The sequence below is a fragment of the Anoplopoma fimbria genome, chromosome 21 (assembly GCF_027596085.1).
Source record: "Anoplopoma fimbria isolate UVic2021 breed Golden Eagle Sablefish chromosome 21, Afim_UVic_2022, whole genome shotgun sequence".
Lineage (NCBI taxonomy): Eukaryota > Metazoa > Chordata > Actinopteri > Perciformes > Anoplopomatidae > Anoplopoma > Anoplopoma fimbria.
In genome coordinates, this window is record NC_072469.1 from 15,097,897 (window position 1) to 15,118,999 (window position 21,103).

At 44.2% G+C, this 21,103-nt stretch overlaps 1 protein-coding gene across 1 annotated transcript; it reads right to left on the reverse strand.

Annotated features, from left to right (window-relative positions):
- Positions 1-3,894: 3,894 nt before the first annotated feature.
- On the reverse strand, positions 3,895-6,382 carry fzd8a (frizzled class receptor 8a). Its single transcript, XM_054622703.1, has one exon. It carries the CDS (start codon positions 6,308-6,310, stop codon positions 4,559-4,561), a length of 1,752 nt encoding a protein of 583 aa, XP_054478678.1. The 5' UTR covers positions 6,311-6,382; the 3' UTR covers positions 3,895-4,558.
- Positions 6,383-21,103: the final 14,721 nt, after the last annotated feature.

The window sequence follows — 21,103 nt, forward strand, 5'->3', positions numbered from 1 at the left end:
AATCTGGCAAAACACTTGGCGCTTCAGATGAAAGAAGTTTTCCTTTTGTGTCCATGTCAGTCAGTCAGTGAAGGACTGAGGGAACACAGTGTTCTGCCTGTGTGTGTGTGTGTGTGTGTGTGTGTAGTCTTTGGATTGGAAGAGGCAGCAGGGGTGCACTGTAAGGACTACTAAACCATAGGGGCATTGTTGCTGTGCCAACAGGGAGCCGGCAACTTCTGCTGATATCTCTGTATAGCTCGGTCATATCGCTAAAGTGAAGCCTTTATTGGTTAAAAACAGAATCACTGACACATTACATTCTTTTTACCAAACTGCTACAGCATTGATGATGTCCGATTCCCTTAGAAACTGTAACGACGAAGCATGAACCCCTTTATTTTCCAACATCTGCCGTCTCAAGTGGCCAGCTGGGGATAAAGTGCCTGAGCTGGAGGTCAGGAGCTCCAACGTGAATGGAAATGGGTCACAGAAACCCGAGGTCACTGTTATGCTTTACGCATGGAAGAATGCACTCATGGAAACTTTAGTGCTATTGTTCATCTTCCACTGATGTAATCTGGAAAGTAAAGAGAAATGATAGTAACTGGCGTATTTATGAATCCTAATGTAATCACATGATGGGGCTTTAAACTTTGATGTACATGCTACAAAAAACTGTAAAAGCAACATAAAATTAGACTTTTTTGGGGATCATTTTATACTTAATTTCTTTGTTGAGTCATGTGTTTGTAACATATGGTGTCACCCCAATTAAAAACACCAAATATGGTCTGACATAATTGTCTCTTACAATCTTTAATACAAAAGTGACTAATGCAGTAATAAGATGTTGTCCACAGCTGCAGGGTCTCCTTTGGTGCATTAAGAGATAAAGAAAAACAATCTTCTCCTAGATGTATCATAAGGATCAATAGCATTATCAGGCATGGCCTGCCTATCATCCTCTCTACTCCCCTCTGTGTCTGCCTCCCATCAAACGCTGCCATTAATATTTGATGTTCCACCATGTCAGATTGTTCCTCCTGACCCCACAAATGAGGCGTTAACAACTGTATACAGAGAGCGGTCAGGGGAAGGAGACAATTCAATCGTGTCCTGGTTTCATGCACGGTTTGATGGATTCATTTGTTACCAGCTTTATTTCTGATGGTCACACCTCTGCAGCGAGGTGATACAAAGGTTTGTTACGGGCCACGAGCAAGCCCTGACAAGATCAGATAAGTGGCATGTCCATGAAATACTACCTTGTTAAACTTAACCATAAAATCATGACCTGGACTAGTACCAGTTAATACCCAGCCGTTCTCAGAGGCAGACCCTTTCTGTGTGAAAGTTACCTTAATGGCGCTCTCATACTTTATCCTGTAAACTGCAGTGAATTGGCTCGGTGACCCCTGTGGAGGAAACGGGCAGTTACCTGTTAATTACAATGTTTGCATGTAACAGTCAAGCAAGGACACGCCCCTTTAAGTGGCTGAACAGTTGGTTTGTGGAGCCAGGGTTGTGTGTTGAGCAGTGAATGTTAGTTTTAAAATGTCTAATAAATGGTCTTAAGATCGGTCCTAAACTTAAATTTTGTGTCATAAAAATCTCATCATCATAAAAAGTGAGCGATTTAAGAAGCTTTGTATAAAGAAGCTAAATGTAACTTTTAGTCACGTTTAAGGGGGATTCTTCAGGTGTGCTACTCCTGAGTGTTAAAATATGGACTAAAGTTATATCACGCAAAAAGCACTGAATCAAGCCAGTAACTTTGATAATATATTTCCCTTACTGTAATGTTATCAATATATGAGATTGGGGATACTATTAATAAATGTGTGATTTAAAGCGATCCTCATCTATGGAGGCCTAAGGAGAATTGTAATTTTTATGGATTTTATTCTGAAAAGTTTCATCTATGAAAATTGAACAATTGTGAAAACATATTCAAATGTCTGGTTTTCCAAAACTTATATCCCGCTTACTATAATATGATAAAGAAAAGAAGCATGCAGTCACATCTGAAACGCTGAAACAAGGGAAAAAGGTTTTCTTTTTTCTTTTTTACCACTTGTTCTGCTTAACAAATGGCTGAATGATAAATCTATTATAAATAATGGACTATTATTTTAGAAAATGGAGTTATTCATGTCATCATTTCAAATCTAAAAGGCACACATTTCTCTTAAAAGTAGACAAGTTTACACATTTAAAAGAACTTTTACGGGCCGTCTCTGTGGTTTCTTGTTCACTCTCTTTCAAATTTATCAGAATTCTTGCATTTCACAGCTCAGCCTTTTTTCACATTTTATACTGAATCACATTAACATGTGAACATTTGATTGTTTCCCTGCTGATTCCATCAAGTCATGAACTTTTCCTTGTTGAATGTGAGTACATGTGAGTATTGGAACTTCAATTTATCGGCACACACTTCTGTGTTAATCTGGGAGTTTAGACCAAGTCTAAACACTAAGAACTAAGAGCAAAACCAGAAGGCATGTTGAGGTGTGCAGGTCTGCTTCTACCACTAGGTGGGGCTGCACATTAATATCACTGCTGAGCAGCTGGCAGTGAGAGCTGGAGCTGCAAACTCTCACTGAGGTTTTTGAGGTAAACACCAGAAAAACAAGCTGCAGCAGAGAAAGCTGCCGTGACTGTTTGATGGAACTGTAACCGCAATTAATTCGAGGGACTAACTTGCTTGCTAGATATTTAGCAAACAGACAAGTTTGGAAGTTTAAATAAAGAATTAAAGTCCCAAACGTGCTCTTTACAAACTTTACACAAACACCCAAAACTACTCCTAACAGTTGATGAGCCACACAGAAGCGAAAATGCTCAAGAAGCCGCTCTTTTTGATCTTAACAAAAGTTTTGTGTTACGACTTCCATCTTTACTGTCTCCTGTCTTTTGCTGACAGCGCTGATGCAAGATTTATATGGCTGATTTACACTCCCAACAGATGCATGTCTGCACTACAGTGAAAAGAAGATTTTTTTTGGGAGGTCCATGTCTACAGTGTGAGTGTAAAGAAATAAAGCAGGAACAAAAGCAGTCACTACAAAGCCCAGTGTCACCATTGACCTGCAAATTAAAGGCATTTCTTCGCTGGGTTACAGTGTATCATCTTATGCCAGCGCATTGGGTTAATTGGGACCAAACCAGATACATTTGTAGCAACAAAAAAAAAATCTGCCTCGATTAGGGGGCCCTAAGATGTGAGATCATGTGAACAGACCACCTGTGGGGCTTTCATTGCTATTTCAATATCATTCATGTCAAGGCCCCTGCACTCGCTGACACAGCTTGAGCCGAGGGGGAAGATGTTTCAATTCAGCCCTGCTAAAAAAGAGAAGAAGAAGAAGAAAAAAAAAAACCAAACACAAGACGCAGGGGGCTCTGGCAGGTTTCAGCTCTGACAAACCCCGAGAAAAGCGAAGGGGGTTCCAAAACGCTCTTTGAATTGTAGGGACGTCCATCAAAGCGTCCAAATGGGGACGTTTAGGGGGAACCTTGGCACATCAGACAGACACTCCTAATACACACCACCTTTATTCTAGGCCGTTAAAAAAGAAAGATCAAAGTTTCTGCAGATGAAAAGGGTCCCTTCCCTGCATGTATACCCCCCATTCACCCACTCCCTCTTTGGCTAAATTAAGAAAAGCGGGCTTCGGCAGGCATGTGAAGAGGACTTCAACAATTATGGAGATGCTCCAACTCAACCCCTGCCTCTAATTACCGGTCTCTGATGGTTAAAAAAGGGCTTCCTTTTTAGCCGGGGGGGGGCTTCGAAAAAGCTGCCACCGTCAACACAGTGACCACGCCACAAAACTCAGCCTCCACAACCCTCCCTTTTTTTTTTGCACAATTCAGAAAAACACTGCAAAAGTTCACAGGAAGTTTGAGATTTATCAAAAAATGTTTTATTGTCAAAATAAAGCTCATATTTGCTTTCTCACAAAAAGAGACATCTACACTTTGTACACATTTACAATAGCTTATAAAGTTTTTTCTTTTATACACAAATGTACACGATTTTTTCCTCTTACAGAACTTTTATATAAATACATTTTTGAAAAAATTACAAAATGAACGACCCGTAAAAAAAACAACAAAAAAAACAAAACAACAACACTTGGGCACTATTAAGGCTTAATTTAAACCATCTTTGATGTGATTGGATGATACAATGTTTTATCTGGCACTGTGTAGATAAAATGGCATTGAGGACCCAAATGCTCTTTGTGTGAAGCTGGTTAGGAGCAAACCTGTCTCTGCAAGTAGTGCCCAGGTCTGTGTGTACCTCTGATCCATACAAACAGGGAGGAATTAAACCTGTGTGAATGCCAGGTACATTGTTCCAGCCAGCTCTCCCCACAGAGGTGTGTGGATGTTTGGGAGAATCCGAGAGAGAGGAGAGAGGGGGGGTGGAGAGAGAGAGAGAGAGAACACCTCAGCAGCAGTTCATTACTATGCAAATTGCTTAAGACAGGGAGTGATGGGTTATCTCCCAAACAATTAGCAGTCCTCATAAGATGCCCCCCCACCCCCACCCCCTATCCCTACCAATTCAAACCTGGGACAATGGCATCTGCTTGGGGCAAGACACGGAGCTGGCCGTGCCCGACCTCCACGTCAGCCCGGTGCTCACGTCGCTGTACATGGAGCCGCTGGTGCCTTTGCTGCCCCAGCAGCACCGGGTGCAAAAAGTTCTCCACGAGTCCAAAGTTTTCCCCGACCAGATCCACACCCCGGACGTGATGCCCACCAGAAGGCACATAAAGTACTTCAGCATGAACACGGCGTAGTCCGGGCTGCTGCGGTCCCGCTCCAGCAAGCAGTTGGAGCAGTTGTGCGTGATCTCCCAGCTCTGCCGGTTGTGCTGCTCGTAAAAGTAGCAGGCGACTATGATGGTGGCAGGCACCGTGTAGAGCACCGTGAAGATCCCGATCCGGATCATCAGCTTTTCCAGTTTGTCGGTCTTGGTGCCGCCTTGCTTGATGACGCTGCGGATCCTGAACAGGGACACGAACCCGGCCAGGAGGAACATGGTGCCTATGAACAGATAGATGACCAGCGGGGCCAGGACGAAGCCCCGCAGGTTGTCCAGGTTCTGGTTCCCCACGTAACAGATGCCGGCCACGGAGTCCCCGTCCACGGAGCTCAGCGCCAGCACCGCGATGGACTTCATGCTGGGGATGAGCCAGGCGGCCAGGTGGAAGTACTGGGAGTAACTGGCGATCGCCTCGTTCCCCCACTTCATCCCGGCGGCGAGGAACCAGGTCAGGGACAGGATGACCCACCAGATGGAGCTGGCCATGCCGAAGAAGTAGATGAGGAGGAAGACCACGGTGCAGAGCGCAGGGCCGGTGGTCTCGTAGTGGATGTGCTCCAGGTCGAACTCCCGGTTGCACGCCACTTTCTCGTGCCCGGCGATCAGCCTGACGATGTAGCCCACCGACACGAACATGTAGCAGGCCGAGAGGAAGATGATGGGTCGCTCCGGGTACTTGAACCGCTCCATGTCGATGAGGAAAGTGGCGACGGTGGCGAAAGTCGACACGAAGCACAACACGGACCAGAGCCCTATCCAGAAGGCGGTGAACGCTCGCTCGTCGTGCGTAAAGTACGGGTTGTGGCACGGCATGGCGCAGTTGGGGATCTGGCCCGTTTTGACGCGGTTGTAGAGCGGGTGGCGGTCCGTGTTCAGCGGCACCATGGGCTCCAGACACTTGCAGCTCGGCTCGCAGGGGGCTGCGGGCGGCTTGTATTTCCCGGGAGCGCCGCCGGGTCGGCTCGGCTTGTTTTTAGGGGGGATGTAACTTTTCGCCGGGTGGTTGGTGGGTTTGGAGAGCACGGGGGACACCGTGGTGGAGTCGGTTCTGTTGTAGTCCATGCACAGGGTGTCGGGGTTCCCTTGCACCGGCAGCAGGTCGCACTTCATCCTGTCCGGCCAGGGGAAGCCGTACTGCCTCATGAGAGGCGCGCAGCCGGCCCGGGCTCTCTCACACACGCTCCGGCACGGCGGCAGAGGTTTCTTGTAGTCCTCCAGGCAGATCGGCGTGTACATGCTGCACAGGAAGAACTTCAGGTCCGGCGAACACTGGATCTCCACCAGAGGCCAGAACTGGTGCACCTCCAGTCCAGCCTCGTCCTGCGTGTCGTGGTTGAACTGGTTGGGCATGTAGGTGTAGTTGTAGCCGATCCCCTTACACAGGGGCACGGCGATCTCCTGGCAGGTGATCTCCTTGGCCGTGGTGCAGCTGGACCGGGGCAGCAGGAGGGCGAGCGAGAGGAGCAGGTAAATCCCAAACGGGTCCATCCCCTCCGGCGCGTCGTGTACCCTCCTCCCCCCCCCCTCCTCCTCTCTTCTGCTCTGGTACCGATGAATCCTCTCCGCCGATGACTGCTCTCGCCTCCGGTCCAGTTAGATGTTGCGCAGCGAGCCCATCTCGCTTCTCTCGGGGTCTTGCACGGAGTTGCAAGCAATGTGCAAGCCGTGTTTACTTTCAGCTGAGGAGGAGGAGGAGGAGGAGGAGGAGGAGGAGGAAAAAACAGCCTTCAGGGCGGCGGGCAGTCAAGATGGCTGAGAGGAGAATCCACCTCCTTCTGCTTACTGATTTCAGTATCCTCAGACAGTCTGTTATTTAATAAATAAATTTAAAAAAAAAATCCCCACGTGCTGCTGCTGTCCGATCGCTGTAAACGGATAAAATGTGGGCCTTTTTGTTTTTTCTTTCTCCAAAACACAGCGACTACATTCAGTCGGCTCGTCCCACCTTAGTCCTGGTTCCCATACAAATCATCGGCTGGGAGACTAAGCGGTGCCGATATATACCGGAGGCATCACAAACCACACCCCCAGAGCCGCTCCTCCAATCACAGAGCGGCAGGGGCGGTGCTCCCCCCCCAAAGATGTCTTTTCTCTTTATTATGATCACAGTGTATAGTTCAGTGGCAGAGGGATGCAGGATGCTGCTGTGGATTGAGTGTAGAAAACGCTGGAGCATCATCAAATCACCACCAGCTGATGATGACATGTAAACAATAACCACATGTTGAGACAAAAGAACTACTTTTATGCATTTATTTTTCTTTTTTTCCTTTCAAGATAGCCAATTTTCAGTGCAGATTATAGACATGTTTATAATAATATGTCATACCTAGAGCCGTGGCTGCTCTTAAATCAACTATAATAACCCAATAATGACCCCCCCCCCCCCCCAAAAAAAAAAAAATAACTATTTCAAAAAGTAAAAGTCCAATTTTAAACATCATAATCATAATAATATAAAGCAATTATAAAGACAAATTAAATATAGACCAGACGCGCTGTTAGGAGTAATAACCTACTATTTTCATTATGTTGCTAAGCGACTGAACTTTGTGTTCACCGTCTTGTAACTTCCTTTAACACTCAGACCTCAGTGTGACAACAATGGGAGAGCGAGGATGTGTCTAGCAGCAGATGATAGTGTGTGTTTCTGTGTGTGTGTGTGTGTGTGTGTGTGTGTGTGTGTGTGTGTGTGTGTGTGTGTGTGTGTGTGTGTGTGTGTAGAGAGAGAGAGAGAGGGAACGGTTTGGTAAATTGGCTAATTTGCGCATGATAAGACTACCCAGGGAGCTGTCTGTCCTTGTGAAAAGCCTGTTTTATTTTTTAAATGAGGTGCTAATGTTTCGTTTAACGCTCGCACAGAGCTCCGCGGGAGGTGTAATTGCGGCAGAGCGCTCATATCAGCGGCAACGTGCTCACACTGCGTGTCTGGGGACCTCTGCGGCTGTTTGACATCTCATAGTAGTTTCTCAATGTCTCCTATTGATCATTAAAGCCTGAATCAACAGTTGCTGCAAAGTGTGCTTTTATTCATCTTAAGGCATTCTTATCTCCTGTAGATATATATATATATATATATATATATATATATTTTTTTTTTTTTTTTTTTTACTCAAGTACTCTACTCAAGTGCAATTGTGAGGTACTTCACATAAATATCTCACATTTTTTAGTACTTCTTACTTTATCTCAACTTTATTTCAGAGACGAATATTGTACCTTTTTCCCCCCCTCCACTTTATTTATCCAGCAGATACTTATTATAAAGTTTAGCACACACAAAAAATGATGCTTTGCTACACATTAAAGTGCCTAAATTGTCAGATAGAATCTTAAATTCACTCCAACCAGCTACAAAATTAAACTTTATTGCAAATATTCTTTTCTTACATATGAATGAATAGTAGAATAGTACTTTTTTTGAACTGAATATTAATCTAATGTCCCTCTAACACAAATACTAAAACACTTTCATACACTCATAACTACTGGACTTTGCTTGAAATATTGCACATATAATAACAATGCTCATAATTTGACCCCAGAGGGTGAACTTAGAATGAGTTAGACATAATTATCTTTCTCTGTGACATTAAACGTTTTTCTTTTAATTTCTTAAACACTTAATAAACTCATAAAAGATGAGCAACTGATATTTTCCTGCTGTGAGAGTTATTATTCTCATTATCACAGACTGTTCAAGGATTCAAAACCATGCAGCTCCTGCTAAAACGAGGCACGACAAAGCCAGCCATGTGATCGGCACATCTGTCCGAAACTTGATATTCAATCCACCAACAAGAGGGGTGTGTTTTTGAATAGGCATTTTGTCCTCTGCTGTGCACGCACACGCATATACACGCACACACTCACACACAGAGTTTGGGTGCTAGGAGGCCAATGTGTGGTCTTACAGTGCAGGCATCTTCCTCTCAGTTTCCCATCCAAGCATAATACAACATTGTGTGCAGGGGCAAGGGTATTTAAGTTTAGTTGTATTGCGTTTGGAGCAGAGCCAGGTCTTCATCACATGAGGCGGCCTTGACCCACAGATCGAATGAAATAACCTGCAGCGAGCTGGGCATCAGGAGAACCCCAGATTGATTAAGTGAGACACCGGTGGGAGATAACAAGGAAGGAGCTCCATTAATGGCTGTTAGCTTTTGATTAGGAGACAAGAGTTTGGCTGTTGCCTGTGCCGTGGTGTCGAGGGAGTGCATGTTTGTGCACATGGTGGACGGTGTCATATTTTCCTGAATAACAAACCCCTGGTGTTTGGGATGAGTGAGAAAGGACACATAATTAGAAAGGGAGTGAGGGTAAGGTGGTGGTCAAAGTGTGGGAGAGCGAAGGAGGGAGGATGAGGTGAGGGGCAAGAGAGTCTGTACTGTACAGAGATAATGGTTTATTACGAGGAAACCCACTCATCGCCTGTTTGCAACGCAGAGCTACACGCTGTGAGAAAATATCCCCTCCAGACCAAAGCCTTAAAGAAACACTCTGTGACCAATGAATAAAAACACGGAATCACATCGGGATCCGAAGTTAATGTGTTCAATTTAAAGCCCCATTCTGTCCGTCCAGAATCAAGTGCTCCCAACTGAAGAAAAGGAAGGCCCATAAAGTGTGACTGCTCGCCAGATCCTGGACTTACCTCCGAGATGGCGAGACCGAGATATGCTAATGCAACTTTATCTTGTAAAGGAAAGCTTGGAGGAGATTTAGCCAATCTGCCGGACACAATTCCAAGAGCCTCGGTGGCATTTAGCGAGCTCGCGCTAACCCGGGGGCTGCTTGTTAAGACTTCATTAGCTGTGTTTACTCAGGCCTCTTCTCTCCAAAGAGGTGGAGGAGGGCTCCCCGGGCTCCCAGCCTCAGCCCCACTATAGACACTCCATATGGGGCTTGTTTGCTCACGGCTGGCCTGGTAATCACTTTCAGGTGGAGCTGGAGGAGATGGAGCAAGGCTGAGGGGATTTTGGGGAGAGCTGGAAAAACCTCCCACCCCCTCTCCCCTTCCTAGCCCCAGACCCCCGCCGGCAACCTCCTTTTCCACCATGGGCTCTCCTGAGGTGACGGAGCGTGGAGCGTGTACCCTGTGAATTAGCTCACCTAGAGCCCATTACCTTAACAAACACAGCCAGCCCCTCCAATCAGCCTACTGCTGGGAGGACAGGCGGCCCTTGTAAATCCTTCCTTACAGCTGCTGTCCCTCTCTGTGAGACCAGGGAGGACCTGTGTGTGTGTGTGTGTGTTTGCATGTAGAGTAAGAACTATTAAACCAAGTGAGACAATTAAGTCTTGTCTTAAAGCAGCACAAGGCAGCTTTACTGATAGCAAGAGCTGGCTGCTTGAGAAAATGAACATCATTACACAGAGCGACAGACCACCAAACTAAAAGTGGTCCTGTTTTTCTAATTAGACACTTTCTAAAAGGTTTAGAACTTGTAACTAGTGGTTTACTTACTAGTGGTCTTTTAATCATATTTAAGCCGTTAGTAATAACTTTTGGGTTACCAGGTTTTTAATTCCCCATAGGATTGTTTGAGCACTTCATGTATTGATTACATATTGCTGCAGACTAAATGGCTTATTAAACTGGTGGGTATTTACTTGATTAAACATTTTCTCACTGTTCAAAGCAAACTATTCATCTCCAAATTTGGTAATTTGAGGTATTTCAGAAAAAAAAAACCACAGAAGGATTAGGTGTTCAGAGTACGCTCCTTCCTCTTTAGCTGAATAAACCATTCAAAACCCATTGGATCATCTGAAAATTGCAAGAACACGGATGTTCTTAGCTCAGGAAAATTAGCTTTTTTGGAGATGTTGTCAAACAGAACCATACAAGTGAAATTGACGCTAGATTCAGACCCAGAAAAAGGAGAAAGAAGAACCAGTGCTGGTCATTGATTATTTGACCTGCATGTGTCTCCAATACCTGGCCTGTCATCACCAAAGGGAGATCAAAGGGAGGAACCAGACAAGGAGATCAACAGTGAGAGGAGAAAGAGGTTAATTAGGAAAAAAAAATAGATTCAACATTGAACACAGGTTTGACACTGCATCGCTCTGACTGATGATTGAGTTTTTTCCAGCTGAAGACAACACTTCGTTCCTGAAGAAACCCCTTGACCCCTCAGTCTTTCTGCCTTGAGGAGCCCTACTTCTCTGGCTCCAAACAGCTGGCACAGAAAGAGATGGGGGTTCAGCAAATGTTGGCCTTCAATACTCTGAGAGAGATGCTGTTGCCTATTTTGGAGGTTTCTTCGACTCTTTGAGTTCTTCCTTCCAGCCTTATTTTCTGAATACAAGGAGGTTGTGAGTAGAACAACAATATGGGTAATAGGAAAGGTATAGACCTAAGATTGTTTGAATACTTCTGTATTGATTGCATATATAACATTGGATTGATGTAACTGATGCTGTACGCTTCTGCATAACTAAAATAAAGTAACACGTCTGCATTTAAAGACAATGATTCTCTGTGGTCAATATAATCTGTTAAAAGGTTTCTTTAAAGAATAACGTAGCCTCTCCTCAGATAAGCCAGGTCCATAATATCAAATGGTCCAGACTCTCCCACTGGACCAAAAAAACCTCTAACGTCTGGCTTTTGTTTTCAGTGGAAAAGGTTACAATGGACATTCATTCCTGGGACAACTGACTCTGGAGAAGTATTTATCATCTCCGATTGGCAGCGATTGAAACATGAACCCCGGGGGAACACGCTAAATTAAGCCCCTTTTCACATTTAAGTGAATATATAATATATAAAATCAACCCGGATTTGAAAGATTATTATAATTTATTAATGTACAAAACATACTATCAATACAAGCTCCTTAAAGCCACCAGACTCCAGTCAAACAACAGCCATTTTACCTCGCTTTAACACATGTCATCCAAACTGGACAGAAACCAAATAAAACGCAGCGAAACCGCCTTTGTTACTTTTTCCACTGTTCCAATAATCACCAACTCTGGTTTGAGAGTTTGAAAAAGACACTAAATAAATAGTATATATATATATAAAAAAAGAGGAAGTAACCACCGTAACATTTTTACTGTTTACTAACCCTGCTTCCGGTGTGGGTCGGCACGTCCGTGATGTTGAACGTGACACACCAGAAAAAATATACAGAAAGGCCTACTGGTCTACTGGCAACAGGAAAGGAGTCTATCGCCTATTTTTAGCAGGTTTTCTCATGCATAAAAAACCTGCGTACGTGACAATTTTGGTGCAACATAAATGTGCTGGTGAAAGGCAGTGTGGAAGAAGGCAGTTAATAGCTGGGTAAATCCCTGCACTCCTGCCTATTCTGATTAGAGGCTTTTCTTTAATGTGAGGGCTGGTCTTGTTTTCGTTGAATGCTGACAATACCCAATGGTAAGGTTTGAAAGTGGCACCCAAACTTCCATTTACCTCCATCATCTTGGGCGGCAGCAGAAATATCCAAGACGTATAGATATCTCTAAATCTTGGCAAATCAAAACAATTTGTGCCTGAGCGAGGGCCGCTTATAATTTGGTTGGACCAACCCTTTAGTGCTGATAAAACATTGCTCATGCAATTACCATGCTTAGTGCAGCTTTAATCCTGTAAGAAGAACTTTTTAGTTTTAAACTTCTTCCCATATAAACAGTGACACTGAAAACAAGTTGCTAAGCAGCAACGTGAACCTGTTACATAATCACACAAACATCTGTAGGATGGGTTACACCTAAAATCTGGAGAAAAGCAGAACCACTTCTTTTGCTAACAAAACTCATTAAAAAACAACATTGCCTCCACGAGGAGAATATGTACCATTCTCCTGCAGCCAAAGAACTGACTGTGGTTGGCTGCCGACCCAGAGCCGAGTAAGTGTGTGTTCGTGTTATCGTGTGATTGTTTGGAGTTTTTCGGCCATCCGATGCCACAAGAATCTGGCCAGCCAGCAGAGGTCTGCTTTGGCTGCTATGACGCCTGCTACTTGACACTCCCGTCAGATTTATCTCCCCTCTTGTAAAACAGCATGCGACTTGTTCTCTCCGTCCAGAAAGGTAAGTGAGCCCACAGAGACTTCTCCCGCTCAGGAAACACACACACACACACACACACACACACACACACACACACACACACACACACACACACACACACACACACACACACACACACACACACTAGCCCATATAATAGCGGGAACAGATTTCTTTAACCCCTACGTGTAACTGGAGACGAGGCCTGCGTGCCTGGAACGACACATGGACTGCACTTAAGCAGGTAGACTTGCCATCTGGTTCCAACACATGGGGTGGAACACTTGCCTTTGGATCCTGATGGTAGTAATTTCATTTTTTATGCTCTGCTGCCTGTCGTTTTTGTAGCACACAACGGTGGGATGATGTGGAGGGGTCGGCCTCGTTGCCTCAGTGCCGGTTCTGATCAGACTGCAGAGGGGTCACATTTGTTTCCACAGTGAGGGAAGAGGCAGAGAGTCCTGCTAATGAACTCACCCATTACTATTCATGCAGCCTTTAGATGCATCCTCTACCTGTGCTCCTTTAACCTAATGTCTCTTAATGTCAACCGCTATCAGTTAAAAAAATCCTTATTTAGATCTTGCATTGTCAGTTAGGACTCTTGGGATGTCTGTTCAGTTCTATCACAGTAATAGTGAGTAATACTAAATTAGTATGCTTTCCTAAACTCCTAATCTGCTGGTTTCACAAACACACAGACATTTTCTGTTGGGAGAATTTTTTTTCTAGTGTGCTGTCACTGATTCAAAAGGAGCTACAGTATGATTTAAACATGAGAGTTGTTATGCATTTCATCCATAGTGTAAGTGAGACAAAATAGTTGTTGGAGTGCTGTCTGTAGTAACCCTTTTTGTCCTCCAATACCTCCATAAATCCTGTCGGAGTTTTAGGGTAATTGGGGTGTTTTTTAACCTGGGTCGACTCGTAGTTGTAAAAGCCAAAGTAATATCTTTTGTTTTCCATGAGGATCTGCATGAGGTTAATGTTGTCATCACAAAGGTTATGCATAGGCTCTGTGCATGTGACAATTTCCGCGCAGCCTCTACTCTACAGTGATATTGTACAGATCTACTGGGCACATGTGGAACAGGTCCTCAAAGTGGGCCAGTATGAACTGAACTACTACGTGTCCGTGTTGTCCGCACTAGTAAGTGTATGCCTATGTATAACAAAGGTTTTCATTAAACCAGCATGTCCAGATGAACACGCCGCTAGTTTGGTTAGCCAACATGTTACACTGAAAGTAGATCCCTATGCAGTTAGCAACAATAGCTAATCGTATGATGCGGATAAAATGCGCTGGTTTCACAAGATGTGTGTTAGACTAGAGTTAAGACAGCCTCAGTTTTGGTATAAATCCCGTCTAATATGGGCTGGACTGAGTTGTGCTGTCATTGTAACGTAAGTAAGTGTAAATTTGTGACTATATGTCAAAGGTAAAACTAACCACTTTACAGGGCACATAACAGATCAATAAGACCACTAATTGTTATTTTTACACTTTTGTTGGTACAGATTAAACAATTTAGATCATAACGTATGCCCCATTACAGAGTAAGCCATTTCCCTCTGATGCTAAGCTAAGCCGACAGGCCGCTGTCTTTGGCTCCATATTTAACAGAGCAGATCTTGTTTTCAATCTCTTGACAAGACAAAGAAAAAGCGTATTTTCCAAGATGTCCAACTATGCCTTTATTTTGTCCAGGAATAATGGCAATTTAGTGCTAAGAATAACACATCTTTGTGTAATAGATGAACTTAGATGTCAATCATAAGTCCACCTGTGATTGATATCTCTGTGAAAGCAGCCCGAGGACATGAGCCCAGAGACTTTAGAAATGTCCATGGAATTATGTTCTGTACACCCTTCATGTTTTTCCTTCCTCACTTATCCCCTCTTTAGCACCGTCTCCCTCCTTTCCTTACCTCCCACCGCCTCTGTGTGTGGCTCACTGTGAAACAGATGGCGAGGGCAAGGATGACCGCCAGACAGAAGGAAGGAGAGAGAGCGAGAGGCGGAAAACAACATGGTAGGGAAACGGGAAAACCATATCCAGTGGGTGAGAGACGGGAGAGGCAGCGAGGTAGCAGATGTGTAAAACACGAACGACCTTGTGGAGTTTGCGTCTCGTTCTTGGCGGGCTCCGATCAAACCCCCCGATCGCTCTCACTGTGCACATCAGAGGCGGAGCGATGCCCCTGGTGAGCTACCCTGGGCATCCTATACTGCTCATTAGCAGTCCCACTGACGCATGTTTATTTATGTAAACATGGGCATTACCTTCAGTATTAATCAAGCCTTCACACTGGGTTTACATTTTTATCTTTTATTTTATTCAACCTTTATTTAACCAGACAAGTCATTAGACAAATTCTTAATTACAGTGGCAACATATAGGCCACAAAGTCTTGATTTGTGGAGCAGGTCCAGAATATTATTGGAAGTTCTCTGGCAAACATCTGCGTCAAGCTGGGTGCATAAGGAGACTCTTTGGTGGTTGATTGTTGTGTAAAATCATGTGTGAGAGAAAACTCCCCAAGGCCAGATAGTGGGACACTGATGACCTTATCTGTTACATGACCTCCCCCATCTCTCTACGGACTACAACTCCCCCCGCATCTCATCAAGCTTTACCCACCCCCTTCATATAAACACAGACAGCAATGTCTTTTTCCAGCTAAATAATTGATATAAATTGATAATGAACATGGTGGTTACCCACATATGATGCTCACACATCGCCTTACACTGTAATGTCAGATGTACACTGAATATTAGAGGAGGGTCAGCATCAGCAGTGCCTGGGCTCAACATTTTTTCTAGACTTTTACTATAGTGTGCCATATGAAGAAATGTAGCAAACATGTCGAGGGAAATCTAATGAATGTGGACACCTGTGTGGCTAAATTGATCCTTATATTATTTGTAAATTATAGGTATATATGGCTTTAACTAACGACTGGAACCACTGGAAAATTAAAGTCTTATTTTAATAGTGACAGAAAAATGGCCGCTCTATACCCACCACTGATGGTAAATATAGACTAATTTGTGATGTAACTTAGCTGTATTAGTCCCACAGTATGCTAACCCTTTTCCTCTTTGTCCTTTCCCTTCTGTAACTGACAACAATGCACTCTGTTTACCTCTGATCACAGGAAACGCATCCACACAATTAATGTTGTCTCTATCTGTTTCGACGGCCGCACGTTTCCATCCACTCCCGATCTCACTGTGCAATGTGCAACAGCACGGCGAGATAAAAGCGCCCTCCTGACACTCTCCTCCACCTCCAACATTACGGTTGCCTCCAGTCCAGCAAACGGTAATTGGATCAATTGAAATCAGCGAGTTGCTGAAATGAGGTTAGCAGGCTTCACTGAGCCCCCTTTGAGGGCACTTTGTTTTATTTTCACTGATTGCATCAGGCAGGTAAGGCATGGCGTAATAATGCTTCGACTGGTGATGCTATCTCCCCTCCACACCATGTAGACTGAGTCTTTATCAGCCAATGACACCATTAAGATTGGCATCTCCAGACAATGCAAGTGTGCTTAGTAGGCTGCTAAACTAATTGTGCAATCAGGGAGGATAAACATTAGGGTTGTGACCACATTCTTACTGAGTCTTTACACTTATTCTAATAGTATTGCCTCACAGCTTGGTTTGTGTGACCTGCTCTTTAGCATATCCTGCTGTTTTAGCTAATGTGCTTTGTTCATTGCTGCTTTAGCATTGTCATAGGTCTACTTATATATACAAAAAGTCTGGTATAGCACGTCGGGTGTGTGCTAAGGGTAGTTTCAGGCCAGGTATCCCAACCATAGATGCAAAATAATGGCTGCATAGAAACTTTGATAGATTCCCTCTGTCAGAATGTCTGCAAATTGCGAAGGAAAACAGTGAGAAAGTACAACTCTGGATGAATCTGAGTACTTTTTAATGTGCTGTGAAAGACGTATAAAGGTGAAGTAAGCAGCAGAGGTTGAGGAGAGGGGGCACTGCAGTGGACGGGAGAGCCTCCCCTGAGCTACGCCGTATGATGTCTGATTGACAGGCTACACGCTAAGCTCACCTGAGCCTCTGACCTCTCTGTTTTTTTTTTTACATCTCTCTGTCACTCTTCTCCCTCCTTCTTTTCTTTTCCAATTTTTTTCTGAGAGTTGGGGAAACCCGAGGAGGGCCGAGATCCAGGGTGGAATGGCTTCAGGCTGCGACCTGCTCCAAGGGGAGGTGGGGTGGGTGGGTCAACGGGAAACAAAGGCCATTCAGGTAAACCGCTCTGAGCGAGGCCCGAGACAGACAGGCTCCCAGTGCAGATAACACCGAGGCTAATGTACTAGCGTTTGCACAGTCAACGCCACCAGCCTCAGCCGCAGTGAGTGCTCAGGGTGTGTGAGGTGTGGGGCTTGTTTCAATCGGTGAAAGAGAAGGGAAAACAGACTGACAGGTGAGTAAACACAATGCTCTGAAAGCCCCACGGAACATTCCTGAAATGACTACGTCGATGTTGAAAATATTCCACAGAGAAGGAGTAATCCTCTTTATGGCGGCTAATCTTTGGCAAATTCAGAACTTACAAACCACATAAGAGGACTTAAAAAAAACTCTCCCCCACGCTCACTCACTTCGAACCACGTGACTCTCTTTTTAGGAATCAATATTCTTTGTGTTTGATTAGTACCTCTTCAGCAAAGTGCTGCAGACGGAATGTTGATGAGTGACTGAGACGTCCATGTTAATTGCTGCTGGAAAATGTCAACCTTTCAGCCTTATCTCATCAACCTAACTGGTCCACTCTTTTTTAAGAGCTGAGTAGCTACAGCAGACACAGTTACATTTACAGCACTGCTGTCTCACAACTGAGGCCTTTGGGTCTCCCGTTAGCGTGTCCTCTCTGTGTTTGTGTGCTTTTTTTATTTTTTACTGGATTTTCTGGTTTCCTCCCAGCCCCAAAAGACATGAATGTTAGGTATTGGGAATACTCCTGTACGCCAGTGTTCTTGATCCAAGACCTCAGAAATGGAGTTGGTCCACTTAGTAGTTAGGGTTAGTCAAATGCAGAGCACACATTTCCCCATGATGATTAATGGAGAAAAAAGTGTAGTATTTTTTTTTGGGGGGGGGATTGCACAAGGCAACAGGATAGCATTCAATATTATCTGAAGCATCCTGAACTTGATCTGGACACATATAAGGTTATTTTTGTTACCTTTGGACAGAGCCACCTAGCTGTTTCCAGTCTTTATGCTAAGCTAAGCTTACCGGCTGCTTGCTGTGGCTTTGTATTTGGCCTACAGACATGAGAGTGGTATCGATCTTCTCCTCTAATTCTTGGCAAAATGTAAATATTCCCTAAATAATCATTTGCACAAGGTTAAGTTATAGTTAGCTTCGCGTAAGTCCCCACCTACTCCAACTTCCACACCTACAAAGATTTCAGAATGATTATTTGTTTTACAGTCACATCTTGTCCTTGTTCTCTTTATGCTGGGCAAACAAATATATTTAATTTGTAGTCACTCTTTAAGTTTGTGTTAGCCATGTGACGGTTTGGCAGCCTGTCTAGGGTGTTTCCATGAACAGTACACCACTAAGACTGAAAAAAACTATAACTCCAAGTTATCAGTTTTAGTATTTAGAAAACTTTGAATAATGACACTATGTAAATTATTACCCCCTCCTTCCCATCTAGCTAAAGTGAAGAAGCAAAAGCAAATTGGGGCCGCTTCAAAATTGCTGCGTTGTGTTGTGTGTGTGTGTGTGTGTGACAGAAGTGTATAAAATGTAAGGACTATAAGGTCCCGTTTGTGCCAGCGGATCCTGTGTTGGCTCCTAGCAATAACACTGTTCTCCCACGTGGACGGGACTCCCGAGCCCACTGTCCCATCTCAAAGGTTCTTTAAAGTGTCACCGAGGACCATTAGCATAGACCGGTCTGCTCACCCCGGGCTGCTTCCACATTTCAGCCTTCCCACAAAGCCACAGTGATGAAATGCTATTTGTAGCTAAACCGTAGGTTTGAATCTGACTCTCCCTCCCCCCATTCCTCATCCATCTTTTCCATCTCCCTCCTCCTCATTTCTCAGAGCAGGTTTCACTCTTGTGCCTGTCATTCTTCTGCCTTTTGTATCTTTGGGCCTTTTTGCTATTGAATGCCGCTCTTCTCTCCCACCCCCAGCCCTCTCTCCCCTCTCCTTCCCTGCTCTCCCTCACTCACTCATTCACTCTAGGGCCTAATTATGAGATAGCTTCGAATAAATACATGTATTTTTTTTTCCTCCTGCGTGGAGGGGTAAAAAACCTCGCTCCACTTTTTTTATGACAGTAGGCTGAATTCTAGACTCAAGGAGGTTTTATTCATCGAAAGTCCTTCTACAGATCGGATTGGTCGCTGGGACGGGATATTTCCTGGGTGCAGTAATTGTGTCTCATTAATTCTTACTGTAATGCAGGGAAGCTAAACAGGCTACGCAATTAGGGGGCTGAGCCCTGAATAGGCTGGCTAATCAGGGGACAAAAGCTGAGGCTCAGAGGCCATTAGGCCTGGAGGAAGTGCTTCCATTGTGAGGAGTGGTCTGTGATGCCTTCATCTTCTTCCAATCCTGGTCGGGAAGAAACCTAAGGGGGGTTTCTTTACTGCTCAATTCATAATAAAGTTTTAGCACAAACAAAGGTTGCATCCTGCTTGGGATTATGCAAGATCAGCAGTGGATTTCCTGAGCCTAGTTTAACAAAACTTTAAATTATTTTTTCCCACAACTTGTTGCCTGCTGGACTGTTTATGGGTGTGTCGGAATCATAAGTACCGAGTTAGGATCGCGATAAAGTGCAAAAATGCGTCTTTTGTTCATGAGAACATCCTGATTTGCTGCTCTCAGAGACGTCAAGTGCACCCAGAGACACGGTCTCCCCCGCCGTCCCTCCTCCACCTCCACTTCCTTCTCCTCCTCCAAACTGCCGAATCAGGAGTCAGCAAGACCTCTCTGCCATCTGGGAAGGGTTGAGGAAGGAAGAGAATAGAAGATCCTAACATTATCTATCCCCTTTCCTTTTTTTTCTCTCCCCTTCTCCTCTCTCCCCCTCTCCCCTCTGCAAGCTTTATCTTTCATCCCTATTAATCACATCGTCAGGCAGCCTAGACGGAGAATAAATGAACTCTCCTGGTCATTAAAATTAAGCATTGAATTATTGACATGCAATTAGCCTGCCAATTTTTTTTTTTGTGGAGAGACACTGAAAACTTTCTCCTGGCCGATAGAATGAAGAAATAATATGACTGCTGTAGTCATCAGAACTAAAAAAAAAGAAAAAAAGAAAGTGGGAAAGTGTAGAAAAAAGATCACATGCCAGAAAAATTCGTACTTGGAAAATGCTGTTTATCACATAATAAGAGCAATACGCCTGGTTCCATCTCATTTAGCTGAGTTTTATTCCCATAAGGAAGTGGTGTCTCGCGCTCGTTATCTGCTTCGTTATGGAGAGGCCGCCTCTGGATTATACTGTGGATTATGTTAATGTTGCAGAGACACGTGGACACACCGGCTAACACTAAGGTGATCTTTCCCTGCTGTACATTCGTATGTGCTAAACTTGTTTATCTCTTTTTTCGTTTAGCATTATGCAGATTCATATTCCATTATTATAATAACTGAACAGATTGATCCCTAACTCGTAATCCTCCATCACTCAAAGCACAACAACAACAATTTAAAGGAGAAAACTCGGGGAGAATATCTCGGGGAGATGCGCCTACATTTCCTCTTTCCAGTGACTCCCAATTACAGTGACAATTGCCTTGGTAATTTTTATGAATAGCAAGAAACACTTACTGTGCTTGTTAGTCAAATACACACTGCAGCCTTTTCATAGCAGCAGAGCAGGAGTTTGACAAGCTGTTTACGCTAAGCCTGAGTAAATCAAATTCAGAGTTTGCCTTCCCTCCCCAGTAATCTCATTTTGTTTACCGCTAACGCTAAGTACATTAGCATCTGCAAGGCCTGTCTGTATTTACTCTATTTACCCCTACTGTACTGGCTCTAAGCCAAACAGGGACTAATGTTACGAAATGAGGGTAACCAGCTGTATATTCATGAACAGCTCGCTCCTAATCTGACACTGAGGCAGGGATCCGGAGCAGGCAGAGCTGCAGCCGAGAGTATAAACTGACAGAAGATGTAGTTTTTGCTTAAGTGAATGGAGATATTAACTGCTTTTAAGCTGTAATATTTTCTCTTCCTCCTCTTCTGTGT

What these genes read in the sequence shown, in the direction of transcription:
- fzd8a (XM_054622703.1), bottom strand. Translation starts at nt 6,310, where the DNA reads ATGGACCCGTTTGGGATTTACCTGCTCCTCTCGCTCGCCCTCCTGCTG.